This window comes from Arachis hypogaea, chromosome 17, assembly GCF_003086295.3.
Source record: "Arachis hypogaea cultivar Tifrunner chromosome 17, arahy.Tifrunner.gnm2.J5K5, whole genome shotgun sequence".
NCBI classification, from domain to species: Eukaryota; Viridiplantae; Streptophyta; class Magnoliopsida; order Fabales; family Fabaceae; genus Arachis; species Arachis hypogaea.
In genome coordinates this window covers 10,945,721-10,965,995 of record NC_092052.1, presented here as the reverse complement: position 1 = coordinate 10,965,995, position 20,275 = coordinate 10,945,721, and the positions used below count along the sequence as shown (strand labels likewise).

General features: G+C 34.6%; 2 protein-coding genes across 2 annotated transcripts; both read left to right on the top strand.

The window, feature by feature from the left end:
* Positions 1 to 751: 751 nt before the first annotated feature.
* LOC112762786 (uncharacterized) lies at positions 752 to 4,037 on the top strand. Its single transcript, XM_029294235.2, has 2 exons — positions 752 to 3,434; positions 3,676 to 4,037. The coding sequence occupies exons 1-2, from the start codon at positions 752 to 754 to the stop codon at positions 4,035 to 4,037; spliced, it is 3,045 nt and encodes a 1,014-aa protein (XP_029150068.2).
* Positions 4,038 to 13,142: 9,105 nt separating this feature from the next.
* On the top strand, positions 13,143 to 16,814 carry LOC112765697 (uncharacterized). The gene is made up of 2 exons (XM_025811570.3): positions 13,143 to 15,894; positions 16,229 to 16,814. The coding sequence occupies exons 1-2, from the start codon at positions 13,188 to 13,190 to the stop codon at positions 16,600 to 16,602; spliced, it is 3,081 nt and encodes a 1,026-aa protein (XP_025667355.2). The 5' UTR covers positions 13,143 to 13,187; the 3' UTR covers positions 16,603 to 16,814.
* The last annotated feature ends 3,461 nt before the right edge of the window (positions 16,815 to 20,275 follow it).

The window sequence follows — 20,275 nt, the reverse complement described above, 5'->3', positions numbered from 1 at the left end:
TGATGTCGACAAGAGGGGGAGACTGTACTCTTTTTCCTTTGGTCAGGTTTTTTTTCCATTGGGTTTTTCTTGACAAGGTTTTTAATGAGGCAGTCCCTATCACTAAAGGATATTGTACTCTTTTTCCTTCACTAAGATTTTTTCCCACTGAATTTTTCTTTAGTAAGGTTTTAACGAGGCAATAATCCTAAATGGTCATTCAAGGGGGAGTGTTACGATAAGAATGAAATGAATGACCATGGGTGGCTCACCTTTTCCATACTGAAGTTCTATGTTACCAAAGTCCTTACATTTAATAATAGTGGAAAAAGGTAGCCTCCTTGCATGTATAAATAGAGGTTAAATCTCAGTACGTAACACAAAATTACATCAATAACAACAATCTCTCTTCTCTCTCTATATTATCTTTTTCTCTTTTTCATACGTTGCTAATATATAATAGTAGTGAATATATAAATTACTTCTATTATTATAGTGAGATAATTATATTAGTGAATATCAAAACTAGAGCCTTCTATTTACATTTTATTTTATATCTTCCTTATTTATTTATTCTACAACAAAGATTTCGTTAGTTGTATGCTTCTACATTTCAACCAATTCAACTTCCCTTCTATGTTTCTCCCAAACACTTTTCATGCACATATTATGACACAGTAATGATAATATGATCATGATGGCTCTTACAATCATCATCTTTCTCATATCTATTGCTTCACAAGCTTCAATAAACATGTTGTTAACTACAACAATGGCCATGCCATTAAGTTCTGAGACTGATAAGCTTGCTTTGTTGACTTTGAAGGACAAGCTTACTAATGGTGACTCAAATGTTCTTCCATCATGGAATGAGTCTCTTCATTTCTGTGAATGGCAGGGCGTTACATGTGGTCGCCGCCACAAGAGAGTCTCAGCATTGCATTTGCAAAATCAAGACTTGGGTGGTACTCTTGCACCATCATTAGGAAATCTAACCTTCCTCAAGAAGCTCAATCTTACTGACCTCAACTTGTACGGTCAGATTCCAAGACAAGTTGGTCGTTTAAAGAGGCTGCAGATTCTTAGCTTCCAGCAGAATCATCTTCATGGTGAGGTTCCCCGGGAAGTTGGTCGATTGAAGTCGTTGTACGCTCTCGAACTAACGAGAAATAATCTTCAAGGTGAGATTCCTATGGAGCTAATCAACTGCTCAAGTCTTAAGAAAATTGACTTGTCCTACAACAATTTAACTGGGAAAGTTCCATCATGGTTTGGATCCATGATGCAACTTACTATGTTGGAGCTTGGATTCAATAATCTAGTTGGTAATATCCCACCAACCTTGGGGAATCTTTCATCACTTGATACATTGTATCTTGCAGGAAACAATTTGGAAGGTCCTATAATTCATGCTTTGGGAAGGTTGTCAAATTTGGAGTACCTCTCTTTGAGTACCAATAATTTGTCAGGCCAAGTTCCTAATGCATTCTACAACCTTTCAAATCTTCAAGTTCTTGATATAAGTAACAACAAATTAATGGGTCCTATTTCTTCAAATTTACATCTTGCTTTTCCCAATCTGTCTGTTTTTGTTGTTGCATCAAATCAATTCACTGACAACTTCCCATCTTCATTATGCAATCTGACAAGATTGATAGAATTTGATTTATCATTCAATAATTTTAGAGGGCTAATTCCTCCTACTTGGGGAAGCTCAAATAATCTTATCTACTTTGGCATTAATTACAATGGTCTAATAGGAAGTGGGAAAGCTCAAGATTTGGATTTCCTTTCCTCTTTAACCAATTGCACTCAGTTGTCATATTTGATTTTGCAAGGAAATAATCTTGGTGGTGTATTGCCAAATCTCATAGGCAACTTCTCTACCAATCTCACTGTGCTTGATATAGCCCATAATCAAATATCTGGAAGCTTGCCTCAAGAAATTGGAAACTTGGTCGGCTTAGGTTTACTTGCTATGAATAAAAATTCCCTTGAGGGAACAATTCCAGATTCAATTGGGAATCTTAAAAATCTAGTAAGATTATCCTTGGATGATAACAATCTCTCAGGTAATATTCCTGTTGCCATTGGCAATCTTACTATGCTGTCAGAAGTTTATATGGACTCAAATAATCTTGAGGGAAGCATTCCATTTACCTTAAGATATTGCACAAATATGCAGACTTTCGCTGCCGGGAACAACAATTTAAGTGGTAGCATACCAACTCAAACCTTTGAATACCAACAAGGTTTAGTAAATCTTGATTTAGCCAGCAACTCCATTACTGGTCCAATCCCTCCAGAGTTTGGTAACCTGAAGCATCTTTCTAAATTGTATCTATTTTCAAACAAGTTGTCTGGTGTCATTCCCATTGAACTTGGTGCTTGTTCTGCATTGATAGAGCTTTATCTAGATGTAAACTTCTTCCATGGAAATATACCTTCCTTCTTGGGTTCTCTAAGATCACTTGAATTCTTAGGACTTTCCAACAACAGCTTCTCAGGCACAATCCCACATGAACTTGAAAACTTGACACAATTGAATGCATTGGACCTTTCCAATAACCAGCTCTATGGCAAGGTTCCATTAGGAGGAATCTTTAGTAACATCACAGCAATATCACTCATTGGAAACAAGGATCTCTGTGGTGGGATAACTCAACTGAATTTCCCTCCATGTCCAAAGTTGCCCTCAAATAAACACAAGAGCTCTCTTAGAAAGAAAATTATTGTCATCAGTGTTATTGGAGGGATTTTGATCTCGTTCATTATTTTTGTTAGCATCTATTGTTTCATGAGGAAGCCCAAGAAGTTACCTTTTTTGCCATCATTGGAACATAAGTACTTGAGGGTTTCTTATGGAGAGCTACATCAAGCAACAAATGGATTTTCTTCATCCAATTTAGTTGGCACAGGAAGTTTTGGTTCTGTGTATAGAGGAACCCTTGTTCATTTTGAGAGACCTGTTGCTGTGAAAGTGTTGAACCTTCAAACACGCGGGGCATCAAAGAGTTTCATGGCCGAATGCAAAGCTCTAGGAAAAATCAAGCACAGAAACCTTATCAACATATTGACTTGTTGTTCAAGTGTTGATTACAAAGGGGATGATTTCAAGGCCATAGTGTTTGAGTTCATGCCTAATGGGAGTCTAGAAACCTTGTTACACCACACTATTGAAGATAGCGAGTCAACAAGTCCAAGTCTCAACCTGATGCAAAGAGTAAATATTGCTCTTGATGTAGCTTTTGCATTGGATTATCTTCACAATGATTTAGAGGAAGCTGTAGTTCATTGTGATATTAAGCCAAGCAATGTTTTACTTGATGATGACATGGTTGCCCACTTGGGAGACTTTGGATTAGCTAGGCTTGTTCATGGTGTCGCAAGCCACTCTAGCAGTGATAAAGGAAGTTCCTCAGTAATCAAGGGAACCATCGGATATGTTCCACCAGGTAAAATTAAAGATTTAATTTTTCTTTTTAATCTCTCTTGGTAATATGTTGCTACTATTTTTAACGAATTCATGAATTGTTAGATTCATGATAATAACATATTTATATTAATTTACTTATAAGTTATAACTAATCCTAAGCACATTAAGAGTTAGATGTTACCCTATTATAACAATGAAACGCTTGAAATATTTATTGAACTGAAAATCCTTTTCTTGATATCTTTGTTGGAATCAAACAGAGTATGGAGCAGGTAGGTCAATATCAGCAAAAGGAGACATCTATAACTATGGAATTCTTCTTCTGGAGATAGTAACCGGAAAGAGACCAACGGATGGCATATTTGGTGAAGATCTAAGCCTACACAAGTTCTGTAAAATGGCAATTCTAGAAGGAATTTCTGAGATTGTTGATTCAAGATTGCTCATTCCAATTGATGAACAAGAGGAAAGAAGGGTTACACAACAGCAAAATATCAAGGAGTGTTTGGAGTCGTTTGCTAGGATTGGAGTTGCATGTTCCGAAGAATTTCCCTCTCAACGGATGAACATTAAAGATGTCATAATGGAGCTTCATGCAATTAAACACAAACTGCTTCCATAGAAGGAAGATAGGCGTCATGTTTATGAAAATAAATTACCTACTTAAGATATTTCGGTTGTTGCATTATTACTCTATTTTATTTGAATTACTTTGTGTTGTAGTTTACATCGAGTAAATTTCTTCTGTTCTATACCATTACAAGGACTAGGGAATAAATTTTGGTTACAAATCTTCTCCCTTTTTTCAAGGGGAAAAAACTGTAATAAGGTATTTTTCAAATTTCACTATGCAATAGTATTAAATTAAGGTAAATTCAGGTGCAATTAACTCACAATTGAAAATTAGGGGTAAAAGCGGATCAGATCGGATCATATATAGCTAAAATTTCGATTCAATCCGCACTAAAATCGAATCCAATATCCGCACTTTTTAAGTTTGGACCCGATATTCAGATCGAATAGCGGATATATCCGTAAAAGACAAAAATATTTTTAAAAAGTTATATTTATTAAAAAATATTAATAAAATTTGTTTTTTTTTCTATTCTTTTAAATATATTTACTCTTAAAATAATATTAAACATATTTTTCTTAAATAATAAATTAAAATAATACAACAAATATAATAATTATTAGTTGAAATAAAACATAAAAAGAACAAAAATGCTATATGTATACTAAAATCAGCCATCAATGTATTTGTGTATAAATACATGTGTGATTTAATTTATTTTCAATATATATTTGTATTCTAACTTGTATTTTATACTGGTGGCTGATTTTAGTGTACACGTAGAATTACTCTAAAAAGAATATTTACAGAAGAATAGCAATTCCCAGGAAAACCTCCCTATGAGCACCGAAAACCAACCTTTTGAAATCGACAAGAGATCGCCGGAAGAAGAAGACCTCATCACCAGGAGCACAAAAAAGTAAAAATGGATGGGGCTAATCAGTATGACGTCCCCATGGAAGGTATCGAAGAAAAGTCTACAGAAACAGAGATGGAGTCAGATGAAACCCCTACAACCGATCAGCATATTAAGAACACCATCGTCCCAGAAATTGATCAACAGCCGATCAAATCATATCGTGATATGGTAGTCAACAATGGATTTGAAAAACTAAATCCTGATGAAATTGTTGAACTTGTGGCAGAGGACTATATCGCTGAATCCGACCCCATGGATATGAATATGGAGAATCAGACTCCCTTCAATCCAAAGCCTAATATTGAGGTGTCTTTAGAAGAATATGAAGAATGGTATCGACCATGGAAGTTCTCTTTGATTGTCAAGCCTCTTGGAAAACTGGTTAATCTCCAGGCTATAGACCGATGGGTGCAGCGAAGGTGGGCTAAGAAAGGCTCTATCCGGGTCATGGATCTAGTGGGAAACTTCTTTCTTGTGAGCTTCGGAAGTCAAGAAGACTATGTACATGCCTTGTTTGAAGGACCATGGATGATAGCGGACCACTACCTTCTTGTGCAAAGATGGAGACCCCTCTTTATGCCAATGGAGACACAAGTACAGAAAATTGCTGTGTGGGTACGAATTCCTAATTTACCAGCAGAGTTGTACAACAAATATTTCCTCTTGAAGGTTGGAAAATCTTTGGGTACAATGCTTAAAGTTGACGAATTAACCTCCATCCACTCTAGAGGAAAATTTGCTCGTATTTGCATTGAGATTGATCTAAGGAACAAGTTAGTTCCCTCTTTCTCAGCTTTAGGAAAAGAATTCCACATCGAATACGAGGGCCTTCATCAAATCTGTTTCAAGTGCGGGAGATACGGTCACAAGCTTGATCAATGTCAGGAATCCCCAAGTGACATCCCCACGGTGGCAGCGGCGGCGGTTAGTGGAGATGGAGGATTAGCGGCAAATGCTGAAAAGGAAAAGGAGAAAAATCAGGAAACCAGTAATGGGAAGAATCAACAAAATAGGAAAGAGCAATTAGTCACACCGAATCAGAATTCGGACATTGAAATCCCAAAGAACATTTTCAAAAAAGGAGAAGAATCTGCTTTAAATAATGAGACCGTTGCGGCTGGAGAGGAAAATCAAGCAGAAAATTTGTTTGGTCCATGGATTTTAGTTAAGAGAAGTCAAAGAAGGAATAAGCCGAAAATGGGGGATACTCCTAAAGAAAAAAGGAAGGTGGAAGTGCATCCAGATTTCAGATTTTGGCAGAGGAATATCAAGGAAGAGAGGGTCAGCAGGCCCACAATGGAGGAAAAATTAGCCAACCAAATATGGAAAAGGAAAGAAATTACACGCAGGTCCATATCAAACAGAATAATCAACCAAATAATGCAAGATCTGCACAGAAACAGAAACAAGCCATCACCATCATTAAGGAGAAGGGTGCTGACATAAGCAAGAAAATACAAAATTAACCAAATCAGAATCATCAAACAAAGGAGAAATAGAAGGTTGAACCAGGTTTGAAACCAAATAAGTTAGAATCTCAAAATGAGCATAAAAATTTTTCAAAAGAGAAGGAAGTCAAACATCAAGATTACTGGAGACATTTTTCAGATTAAGCAAAGAAATTGCTAAAAGCAAACAGGAGTCCCACCTGAACATCACTGACCTCTCTGACCCCCACACCACTGCCCTTGTATCAAAATTCATGGGCGGAGGAGCCTATGGACAACAGAGTGCTGGTGAACTACAGGAGCCACCAGACCCGGGAGAACTAAACCTGGATGAAAGCACGATGGAAGTCCAATCCCAAGAAGGAGTTGATTCAACTCTCGAGAGAAAGAAGGAGCTTGTTTCTCCTTACCACAGGACTATGGAGGCTTAAATTCCTGGTTTCTTCAGGAGGATTTTTCTTATCCCTATCCCTTTGTTATCATGAATATTATTTCTTGGAATTGCAGAGGAACTGCCTCTAAGGGGTTCTCTTTTATCATTAAAGACCTTGTTTATAGATATCATGCTAACTTAATTTTTCTACTGGAAACTCATATTTCAGGACATAAAGCGGAAGCTACTATCAAGAATCTAGGGTTCGATTCCTGGTGCATTAGTGATGCTGATGGTTTTGCGGGAGGCATTTGGTGCCTTTGGAACAAGTCTCTTTGGAATATCGAACCTGAGATCATTGAGAAACAGTTTGTGCACTTGAAAGTTAGATATAAACAAGAGAAACCATGGTGGCTTACTGCTATTTATGGTAGCCCTCATGTAAAAAATAGAAGCAGCCTTTGGAATAAATTAGAAGAGTTAGCTATGGGGATTAATGGTCCTTGGTGTCTTGGAGGAGATTTTAACTCGGTTGCCACTTTGGATGATACCGGGGGAAACTCTAACCTCTCACAAGATACCAACAGATTCATTAGTTGCATGAGAAATTGCAATTTAAATTCTTTAGACTTCTCTGGCCCACCGTACACTTGGCAGAGAGGAAAGGTCAAGAGAAGACTGGACAGATTCATTTGTAACATTAATTTTTGTAGTTTGTTTCCGACAGAAGGGGTTAGACACCTTCCAAAGCTCAAGTCTGACCACTTACCACTTCTCCTCGATTTCAACATCTCCACTGTCCAAGGAGGGGAGAGACCGTTCCGCTTGCTGGCACCTTGGTTAATTCATGAAGATTACAACAATCTGGTGGCGCAAAGTTAGGACAAACAAGGAAACCTTTTGGAAAATATTTCAATTTTTGTGAGAAATACCAAATATTGGAACATTCACACTTTTGGACATATTTTTCAAAAGAAGCATAAGCTTTTCACAAGGCTGGATGGTATTAATCGCAGCCTCTCTTTCAATACGAATCCTTTCTTAGAAAAGCTACAGAAGGATCTTTGGAAGGAGTATGAGATTATTACTATTCAGGAGGAAAGCTATTGGCAACAAATGTCTAGATGTAATGTGATAAATCTTGGCGATAAGAATTCTAAGTATTTCTATCAGAAAGCTAACGAAAGAAGACAGAGAAACAAAATCCTTACTCTAAAGAATGATGAGGGAAGTTGGATTGAAGATGTGGATACTCTTAAGACTATGGGAGCCTCTTTTTTCAAATCTTTATATTCACCTGATCAATATAATCCTGATTTGCCTATGTTTCCTATTGCAGGTCGATTCCCTACTATCTCAGAGGAAGGAAAGCAACAACTCGTAAGAGAAGTCACAATAGAGGAAATAAAGCTGACAGTCTTTAGTATGGGAAGTTGGAAAGCTCCAGGAAGCAATGGGCTACCTGCCAAGTTTTTTCAACATTCTTGAAAGATTATGGCTGAGTCCCTTACTGAGTGGATAAAGTTGATTTTTAGAGAGCCAGAGAATATAGCTCACGTCAACTGAACTCTTATCTCTATTATTCCTAAGACCCATTCCCCTGAAAATTTTACTCATTTTAGGCCTATTAGTCTTTGTAATGTGTGTTATAAAATTGTTACTAAAATTGTTGCTGATAGATTGAAACCTCACTTGAACAGTTTGATTGCTAATACACAAGCTAGCTTTGTCCCAGGCAGAGTTAGTGCGGATAATATTTTAGTTGCGCAGGAAGTTGTTCATGCTATGAGGACCAGGAATGGAGGCACAAGACTTATGGCCATAAAGATAGATTTGGAGAAAGCGTATGATAGACTAAACTGGCTATTTATTATTGACACGCTTAGGGATATTGGAATACCGGAGGAAATCGTCACGCTCATTAATCTCTGTATTTCGTCTCCTAGCATGAGCCTTCTTTGGAATGGGTCTCCTTCTGAGGCCTTCACACCATCCAGAGGAATAAGACAGGGAGATCCCCTATCACCCTATCTCTTTATACTTTGTGTTGAAAGACTATCACATCTTATCCTTTCTTTTATTGAAAATAAAAAATGGAAACCTATAAAGCTGTCTAGGAATGGCCCTAATCTTTCTCATCTTTGCTTTGTAGACGACATAGTACTTTTTGCGCAAGCTAACCGGGACCAAGTTGGTGTTGTCAAGGAAGCGCTAAAAATCTTCTGTGAATCTTCAGGACAAAAAATCAGCCTCAATAAGTCGTGCGTTTTCTTTTCCAAAAATGTGAACCACAATATCAGAGAAGAGCTTAGCCAAGAACTAGGGATTCCCCTCACTAGCAATTTGGGAAAATACTTAGGTGTTCCGCTGATCCACGAGAAGTGTAGTAAACAGCATTTTCAACATATCATTGACAAGATGCAAGCCAAACTCTCTAGTTGGAACATGAAGACCTTATCCATGGCAGGAAGAGCAACGCTTGTTCAATCCGTTTTATCTTCTATTCCAAGTTATGTTATGCAAACTATGAAGGTTCCGATCGAAGTCTGCAACAAGATTGATAAAATTTGTCGGGACTTTCTTTGGGGTTCAAGTGATCAAGATAGGAAAATTCACCCTCTAAGCTGGGACACCGTGTGTAAACCGAAAGATCAAGGCGGGTTAGGCATTCGCAAAGCTCAAGAAACAAATAACATTTTTCTCATGAAACTCGCTTGGGGACTCATGACGAAATCTGATAGCTTGTGGGTTAAAGTTTTCAAAGCCAAGTACGGCTGTGGTGAGAACTTGATTCCCAAAGTCCATCGAAAAGCCAACTGCTCAAACGCTTGGAAAGGAATCGTGAAAGTCTGGAACCAATTTCAAAGGAATTTGATCTGGAGAATTGGGGATGGACAATCTATTGCAGTTTGGACTGATCATTGGGTTCCAGAAATTACCAGCCTAAAAGATGTATCTTTATGCCCTATCGCTGCAGATAGAATGGTTGAGAAGCTCTCAAGTTTTACTAATGGGGATGGGGAGTGGAATTGGGAGATGATAAACAGCTATTTCCCTGAAGATATTTCTAAGATTATTCGCACGCTAAAAGCTCCTCACTACTCTCTTGGTGCGGACTGTATTAGCCGGTTACCCTCTACTAATGGAGAATTTTCTATTAAATCAGCATATTCTACTTATTACAGTGGAGATGGAAAATCAGACACAAATTTTAATTTGTGTTGGAAAATTAAAGTTCCTCAAAGATTAAGAGCTTTCACTTGGCTAATCTACCATAATGCTCTTCTTACAAATTCTAAGAGAAGGACAAGAAGTCTTACCATGGTTGGAAGTTGCCCCAGATGTCCGGATCATGAAGAGACTCTGCTCCATGTGCTGCGCGACTGTCCCTATTCCCGCAGTGTCTGGACTAGCAGGTCAACCAGTGCTCTTCCCCGAGGTTTCTTTAATCAACCTTTGCAAGATTGGCTAAAGACAAATCTCTTCAAGATCACTCGAAAAATTAGTGGGACTCCTTGGCCCACCCTCTTTGTTACTGTCTGCAACAATATTTGGAAAGCCCAGAATGATTTAGTTTTCAATTCAGAAATTTCTACCAGCCTTCATGTGCATAATCTTTCTAGTTATTTGGCAGAGCAATACAACAATATGATAAACCTCACTGAGAGCAGAAAAAAAATTCTCAACCCTGCTAAGGCTTACCTTGTCGGTTGGGAACCTCCAGTGGATGGATGCATAAAGCTAAATGTTGACGGCTCAGTCATCCAACCAGCTGGTTCTGGAACTTGCGGCGGCCTCCTTCGTAATGGAGATGGTAACCTCGTGGCGGGCTTCATGATGAAAATTGGAAGAATCACCATAACATTTGCAGAAATTTGGGCCATCTACACCGGAATGAAGCTAGCAGTGGAGCTGGGAATCAACAGATTACAGATAGAGACTGATTCTTCCTGTGTGTTGAAATTAATTGATGGGTCATCTAGTAGCCACTATCATACGCTTTCTCTGATTAGGGCCATTGAGGATCTCCGCAGCAAAATGACTTATGTGTCGTTTAAGCACGTATTTCGCGAAGCTAATTTCTGTGCTGATGCACTGGCAAAGCAAGCTCAGTCAATATCGACCGGCCTCCTTTGTTTTGCAACTCCACCCCCTTTCCTGATGCTTCTCCTTACTGATGACAAAGGTAGAAGGAAGAGTGTGAGAGTGGTGCCAACGTAGTTGGCTTTTGTTTTGGGCCTTTGGCCCTCCTTTTTAATAAAAAAAAAAAGAATATTTATTTATCTATTTCTTTATTTTTGTAGATATGCGGATCGAATATACGAATACTTACACAAAATCTGCGATCTGATCCTATTAGTGTCCGGATCTGATCCGATAGTTTTGCAGATCGGATCCATTTCCGCAATTTTCGGATCGAATTCGAATAAATACCACAGATATGCGGATCAGATCCGATCCATAAACACCCTTATTGAGAATCATTAAATAATATGACAAGTTTAATTAAATTATCATTTATTAAAACTTTACAAAAATTTAATTACACCCGAGTTTTTTCACCTTAAATTAAAGTACACTCTTTCCATTCACAAGCACAAACATTTCAAAAATTGCACCATTCAGCTCATCATTCCCTCTGATGTGCCATCATTTTTTCCCTCCTTTATAGTTAGTTTCCACATCACATTTGATATTGGCCAATCTAAAACGATGGAATACTGTCAATGTCGGCCATAATCAATGATATAGGGTATATTAATTAGTATTTCTCACAATTATTTCTAAGCACCAATTACGGGCTAACTTGGAATGGGTGAAAGTGAAATAGAAAGTTGTTTATATGGAGAACTGCTATTGTCAATAGTAAGACTGTTAAAGTGTTAATCAATTTTTGTAATGCTCTTTGTTTTCAACAAATTAAATGCGTATCATATCAATGTCCTTTCTATATACGAGGAGACGGATCTAGAATAATTTAGGGAGGGCCAATATTATACATGGCATAAAATAAATAAATTATATAATCTAAAATGTTTTATATCAATATATTGATACATAATATATTTTAGAGAAAAAGATAAATTGATCTTTGATTTTTTAGTTCATAGATATTTAAGTTCTTGAAGACTTAAAAATATATTTAAGTTTTTAACCTGTTTAAAATTTAGACACATCAATATCTAAATTTTATTTGTCATATTTAAAAAAATATTGTTCAATCAGGCCAGTACAACAAGAGTCACGTTTGATTTTTTCGTTAGGTCTGATAAATCTAACTAAGGATCGATATGTTAAGATTTTAAAAAAATAAAAAACTTAAATATTTGCAGATCAAAAGGCCAAAAATCTATTTGTCATTTTCTCTATATTTTAAAATACTAAAGTTATGTGAATAATTTATTAATAAATTTTTGTATGATGAGGTGGTTAATAATAATTTTTTATATCATAAAATTTATAATCTTTTAATAATTTTTTTCAATGTTAAAAGATATTTAATAAGAAATTTATATTCTATTTTATTTGTGAGTTTTTGCTTTATAATATTCATAATTAAAAAAAATTTCTCATTTATAACAGTTGATATATCGTAAAAAATATGTTAAAAATTTTTATGTCTTCATTAATCCTTTGTATAACTTAGAGATTATGCATAAATTATTCAATTTAACATTATTAGAAACATTAAATTCATAATGTTTGAGGTTCACACGTTTTGGATATTGTTGGAGAATTTTATCTAATTGAAAAGTTATTGCATAATTTTTTTTCTATTTTTTTTTAATATGTCACTTAGCCTTTTGGTTATTAGAAATAGATAATATTTGAGCTAGACTTCTATTTATACTAAATTGGATATTAAGTATGTTTAATAATCTAATTATTAGTATAAGATAATTATTTGTTCTATTTCCCAAATATAAAATAAAATTATATAATATATAATAACCTATATATTAATTATGTTAGGTATGTGTATTAAAATTAAATATTAAAATTAATTATTAATATAAAATACATATTAAAATATAAAATATAAATCAAATTATATATATTTATATATAAATATATTATAACTAATTTTTATGTACAAATAATACTTTTCATATATATACACTCTTCTTAGTTCTTACTACTAAATTTGGGGAACATATTCAAAGGATCAACTCGTCTTCAAAGTATTAATATTATTGTTAACGTTTTTTGTTTTATTTATATTTTAAATATTCCAAGAATGATTTAAGGATATCCTCACCTTTAATCTCATAAAAAATACATATATCTTCTTCTTGAATCTAAGTTCATTTTTTTCCCGGTTTAATAAAAAAATGTAATCTTACATATGATCATAAGAACGTAACAAGTTTTAAGTGAAAGAAATATAACAGTTAGAAAGAAACGACCCTAGTACTACATTTTCCTCCACCACGGTCCTCTTGAATATACTAACACAAATGCTCATATTGTCACCGTCACACTACAACGAAATAATGATGGTGTCTCTCATCATGTTTCTCCTATCTGTCGCTTCACAAACCTTGACTGTGAATGCGGCCTTGAGTTCAGAGACCGATAAAATTGCTTTGCTTGCTTTGAAGGACAAGCTTACCAATGGCGATCCGCATGCTTTGCCATCATGGAATGAGTCTCTCCATTTCTGCGCATGGGAGGGTATTACATGCAGTCGTCGCCACATGAGAGTCTCAGCCTTACAACTTCAAAATCAAGACTGGGGTGGTACTCTTGCGCCATCCTTGGGAAATCTGACGTTCCTAAGGCTGATCAATCTTACCAACATCAACTTGCATGGTGAGATTCCAAGAGAAGTTGGTTATTTAAAGAGGCTGCAGATTCTTGACTTGGGGCACAATAATCTTCATGGTCATATTCCTATGCAGATGATAAATTGTTCAAGCCTTCAAGTATTTCTATTGCGGTTCAATAATCTAACTGGCAAAATTCCTTCATGGTTTGGTTCTATGATGCAACTCACTCAGCTGGCGCTTGCAGTCAACAATTTTGTTGGTAGTATACCACCTTCATTGGGAAATCTCTCATCTCTTGAGAAGTTGTCACTTTCATACAATCATTTGGAAGGAAGCATAACTCCAACTTTGGGTAGGTTGTCAACTTTGAAATTTTTGGGTTTGGGTGTAAATAATTTTTCTGGTCAAGTCCCTCCTTCACTTTACAACCTTTCAAATATTCAACTTCTTGAATTTGTGGACAACCAGTTAGTGGGTACTCTTCTCTCAAATTTACCTATGGCTTTTCCCAATCTTGAGCTACTTATTTGTGGAGGGAACCGATTCACCGGTACTTTTCCATCTTCAATATCCAACCTTTCTGAACTGCAACAATTTGATATCTCAGAAAATGATTTTCATGGACCGATTTCTCCTACCATAGGAAGTTTACGCAAACTCCAGATATTTAATGTTGGACAGAATAGATTCGGGAATGGAAGAGCTCATGATTTGGATTTCCTTTTCTCATTGGCTAATTGTACTCAATTGCAGAGACTAGCCTTTTATGACAATAATTTAGGTGGAGTATTGCCAGATATCATAGGTAACTTATCAACCAATCTCGTTTTGCTTGATATGGGGTTGAATCAAATATCAGGAAGGATATCAGAAGAAATTGGAAAACTAATCAACCTAAGAACACTTGGTATGGATGAAAATTCCTTTGAGGGAACAATTCCAGATTCAATGGGAAAGCTAAAAAATCTGGGAGCGTTGTGGTTGCGTGGAAATAAGTTCTATGGCAACATCCCTCTTGTCATTGGTAACCTTACTATGTTGTCTCAAGTTTATCTCGACTCAAATAAATTTGAAGGATTCATTCCTTTTACACTTGGAAACTGCACCAAGATGGAGAAATTTTACGCTCATGAAAATAACTTAAGAGGTGATATACCCAATCAAACATTCGGCTATCAACAAGGTTTAGTAGAGCTGTCCCTATACTCCAACTCGTTTACTGGCCACATTCCTTCTGAGCTTGGTAACTTGATCCATCTTTCCCTCTTGTATTTGCAAGAAAACATGTTGATTGGTGAGATTCCCATGGAACTTAGTGCTTGCTCTGCTTTAACAGTGCTCGTACTAGAAAGAAACTCGTTCCATGGAAGTGTACCTTCATTCTTGGGATCTCTACTATCCCTTGAAGTCTTGGACCTTTCTAGTAACAATTTTTCAAGCACAATCCCGCATGAACTTGTGAATCTCACGTTGCTGAAGACTTTGAACTTATCTTTCAACCATCTCTATGGTGAAGTCCCGGTAGGAGGAGTATTTTATAATGTCACAGCAATATCACTCGTTGGAAATAAAAATCTTTGCGGTGGGATACCTCAATTGAATCTTTCTGCATGCCCTATGTTGCCCTCACAGAAGAAACACAAGAGATCACTTAAAAAGAGAGTCATCCTCTTCATTGCATTTGGAGGAATTCTAATCTCTTGTGTGGCTTTTATAAGTATATATCTTGTCAAGAAAAAGGCAAAAAAGTTAGCCACTACTTCTCTAGCTTTGCAATATGGTTATGTGAAGGTTTCCTATGGAGAGTTACATCAAGCAACCAATGGATTTTCTTCATCCAATTTAGTTGGCACAGGAAGATTTGGGACTGTGTATAGAGGAATCCTCGTCCATTTTGAGAGACCTGTTGCTGTAAAAGTGTTGAAGCTCCAAACACATGGGGCATCGAAGAGTTTCATGGCCGAATGCAAAGCTTTAGGAAAAATCAAGCACAGAAACCTTGTCAACATATTGACTTGTTGTTCAAGTGTTGATTACAAAGGGGATGATTTCAAGGCCATAGTGTTTGAGTTCATGTCTAATGGGAGTTTAGAAAGCTTGTTGCACAACACCATTGAAGATAGTGAGTCCACAAATCTGAGTCTCAACCTGATGCAAAGAGTAAATATTGCTCTTGATGTAGCTTTTGCATTGGATTATCTTCACAATGATTTAGAAGAAGCTGTAGTTCATTGTGATATTAAGCCAAGCAATGTTGTTCTTGATGATGAAGTTGTTGCTCACTTGGCAGACTTTGGATTAGCTAGGCTCGTTCATGGTGTTGCAGGCCGTTCTAGCAGTGATAATCAAGCTACTTCCTCTGCAATTAAGGGAACCATTGGATATATTCCACCAGGTAAGTTTCTTTTGATATATCTTACAATATCTTTTAAAAATGTACATTTTGGTTATTTTTCTTCATTTGCATATTGTAGCATCAAGACAATTTGTCATGTTAAACTCATGTTTTGCTTTTGTCCTAGTATTTTCATCTATATAATTACCCCAAATTAGTTATAGCTTAGAGTTCCCTACGTCCTAAGCAATTTAATTATCAAGTATTTATGGCAAACAACCCTTTTATATATTTAATTTATTGAACTGAAAATAATTAGTTTATGATCATGATATCATTGCTTTATTTTTGTTGTCTTTTTTTTTTTTTTCAATTTTTTGTTTGAATCAAACAGAGTATGGAGCAGGATCTCCAGTATCACCAGAAGGAGATATGTATAGTTATGGAATTCTTCTTTTGGAGATGATCACTGGAAAGAAGCCAACTGATAGCATGTTTGGTGAAGGTCTAAGCCTACCCAATTTCTGTAACATGGTAACTCTAGATGGAATCGCTGAGATTGTTGATTCAAGATTGCTCATTCCAATTGATCAACAAGAAAGAAGAAGGGTTACACAGCAGCAAAATATGGAAGACATCATTCAAGAGTGTCTTGTGTCCTTTGCTAGTATTGGAGTTGCATGTTCTCAAGAGTTTCCAAATCAGCGAATGAGCATAAAAGATGTCATAACTGAATTGCATGCAATCAAACAAAAGCTATCATGCTAATAACTGCCGTTGTCAATTATGATGACAACTCGCTGCACTATACATTTCAATTTCTGTGATTTTATGTTCTCTATTAGTGTGATTTTTAATGTGCTTTAATTGTTCCTGCTAGTATATGTGTTATGTAAAATTTAAGTTTATGCGCACTGTCCTCTGTATTAGTGTGTCGTTTGCATCAGTTCAAGGCTTTATATATCTTCAATTAATATCTATTTATTTCTATCCATTTATTATCTATTTATAATTTATAATATATAAAAGAAAAAACCAACATAGTATTATATTAAAACCTTGACACATGCATAATGCTCCATAGTCCATACCATTATCATATCATCGTAACCTTATTATTGGCAATCTCTCGTTCACTCATGGTCACTCACTACTTGTTAATTATTGCACCTTTTTAACATTGTTAATTCAATTGTTATACCTCTATTACATTGTTAATTCAATTATACCTCTATCTGTTGTATTTTACATTGGTTTCGTTAAATTATAGTTATTAATATAATAAAATACTCTTTGCAAAATAATAATTATTATAATCAAATAATGAATTGATAAATAAAATAACAAAAATTACATACTCACTGAAACATCAATTTAAAATTAATTTCTAAACGAAATAGCACATTTTAAAATATTGAACTTTCATTATTATATAAATACAAAAAAATTTTAGGAGTCAACATTGTAGCAAGATTCATAACTGATATTAGTTGAGGCATTTGCTGAAGTAACATATGAGGCATGGTTTTTATCTTCTAATTTACATCTCAAAAAAATATATCTAAAATAACTAATTTTAAAACATGTATAACTATACTGAAAAGAATATTCAAAAGTTATTTACGCATTTTATTTTTAATGAGTCGGCTGAAATTGATTATTATAGTGTTAGTTTTTTAACATGATTACTCTACAAAATATGAGCAACAAACAAATATAAAAAATTAGAGAAATATTAGAGTGAATTATCAACTCGCTTTCTATCCATTTCTCAGAATGACAACGCGACCCTTCAAAATAAAAACGATCCACTTTGGTCAATGTCTTCTACTTCCATGACACAACGTGATCTTTAGGGCTGCGTTTGTTTCTAAGAACAGGACAGGACAAGACATTAAGAACATGATAGGATAAGACATTGATGGACAGAGACACAAAATTTTGTGTTCTTATATTCTGTTTGGTGATAAACTAGAACAAATTATAAAAATTCAATTTATTTTCATTTTTTTCATTCAAAAAATTTGAGATGAAAAATATAACAATAAAAAATATAATTATAAAAAATTAATAAGAATAATGAAAGAAAAAATAAAAAATAAGTTGTGTCCCTTGTTAGTGTCTCCGTGTCCTTCCTGTCAGGATGAATACAAAATACACTAATTCAGTGTCTCTTGTCTCTGTCCATATCTCCTCTACCAAACACGATTTGTCCCTATCTCAGTGTCCTGTGTCTCTGTAAACAAACACACCCTTTCTCCGTCAACTTTAAACGAAAAATACTGACGTGTCAGATTTAGAAATAAACATGAACCTAATTATCTCTAAATTCAAATTGATTAAAAATTTATTTATCCTTATTTTTAAATAATATATTTTTTAAATTATTTTTTATTTATTATATTAATATTTTTTTAATAAATTATTAAATATATAGTATAATAAATAAAAACTAACTAATAAATTTTTTAAATTTAAAAATATTATTTATTATAAAATTAAATAAATAATTTTCAAATATAATTTTAAAATATATAAATAATAAATATTAAAATACAATTAATACATAAATAATAATAAAAAAATCATAGGTAGAACCACTTTGGCGCAGGTCCTAAAGTTCACAAGACCACATGCATGCTCAGCATGGCCCTGAGGGAAGTAAAATAGACTTTTGTGTTCTCCTCTGGGCTGTGGGATCTGCAACATGCCACCTACACAGGCATGCCATAGCTGAGGGTCCAGACACTTCTCCAATCTCCACTGCTTCTCTTGTTTTTTCCTTTGACTCCATAAACGTTATCATCCTCAGATTAGCTTTTTCACTGCATCAAATTCTCACACTTATCTTAAATAATAAATTAAAATAATAAATATATGTTATAATTATTAGTTAAAATAAAATATAAAAAAATATTTATTTATTTTTTTATTTCTCTGGATCAGATATGTAGATACTTACATAAAATTCGTAATTTGATTTTATTAGTGTATGAATCGGATCGGATTTATATCCGTAATTTTTTAATCAAATTCGAATAAATACCGCGAATATGCAAATTAGATTCGATTCTTAAACACTTCTAAACGTGCTGATATGGATTAACAACTATCACACTAAATTTTTTAACAGTAATTGTTTTTTGGGTTTTCTATGGTATTTTCTAATTCGTCATGTCAAAGACTAATTTATTACGGATCTGAGAGCTCCATTTAAGAGTCTGCTACTAGTCAATGAATTGCTACATGCACAAGATAGAATTCGAACTCCTAACACCTACTTAAGCGAACGAATGAGTTGATCATTCAACCAACCTAAGTTAGTTTTTAACCGTAATTATTTGATGCAGCAATTGAAACTTTTTTAGTTTAATCTTTTTCTTATGAAGCATTTAAAGCCTAATCTTAATTTCACTCAAACGTTTTAGATGCTTCCTAGAAATTGAGTTAAAATTTTTCAATTATTGCATTAGATAATCGTAATGATTATGTAATAAAACATGATAAAACATAATAAAATACTAACATGAATCATAAATATCAAATTGAATAGAAAAAGTATATGGAATCATTTTTAAATCAGTCAAGAATTGAACAACTTAATTAATTATAAATATAGTAATTAGTTTTATTTATTTATGATTTAAAATATTAGTTATTAAATATTTCACCACATTTAAATTAGGAGGAGATACATTCAGTATCATTGCAACGTGAATAATGAAAATTGATTCAATTAGTTTCCGTCTTTTCACCCTCATTCTCTCTCCAAATATCTAAAACATGATAAATCAGAAAATAAATTTAAAACTATCTAATTTACAAAAAAAAAAAGCATCTCAATGTCTAGCATAAGCACCATTCACATAAAGATTTTGAATTTATCCAAAAGTATTTAGCTGGTTTTTTGCTAAAACTATTTAGTTCCCTAGCATTATTGGAATTGAATAAATTAAACTTTTAAAACCGAATTAAAGCATAAGTATAACTAAATACCAATTGCAGTATTAAATCAATTTTCTTTTTTCAATTATTGTTTTGGTGTCATTCATTAACAACTTCATAGTGGTGGGGAATCACGTTGACGTTGACGTTGATGAATTTGGCAGGAAATTTGGCAGGTCAAGCAAGTGAAGGGATACGAAGAATATTGAAGAAGTGCTCTACGCCAAATTCAATTATTGGGTTTCCATAATTCTCTTCATCAAGCTACTTTTTGTCTCGTGTCCCATTTTTTTTCCCCAATTTCTGTTTAATTGATTGATTTCCATATGAATTTGCATGGCAACAATCTTTGTTAGATTTTTCTTCCAACAATGGCGTGTGTGTGGGTTTAGGGGACAATAATTGTACCCTTTCCATAATTCGTTGCTGCCCTACCTACGCTGGCAAATGCAGATAATGTATAATACTCCCAACTTATTAATTTCTTGTCTTGAAC

Excerpts from the sequence above, each read along its gene's own strand:
- LOC112765697 (XM_025811570.3), top strand. The coding sequence starts at position 13,188 with ATGCTCATATTGTCACCGTCACACTACAACGAAATAATGATGGTGTCT. Across the intron at positions 15,895-16,228 it reads CATTGGATATATTCCACCAG|AGTATGGAGCAGGATCTCCA; the intron begins GTAAGTTTCTTT and ends TGAATCAAACAG.
- LOC112762786 (XM_029294235.2), top strand. The coding sequence starts at position 752 with ATGGCCATGCCATTAAGTTCTGAGACTGATAAGCTTGCTTTGTTGACT. Across the intron at positions 3,435-3,675 it reads CATCGGATATGTTCCACCAG|AGTATGGAGCAGGTAGGTCA; the intron begins GTAAAATTAAAG and ends GGAATCAAACAG.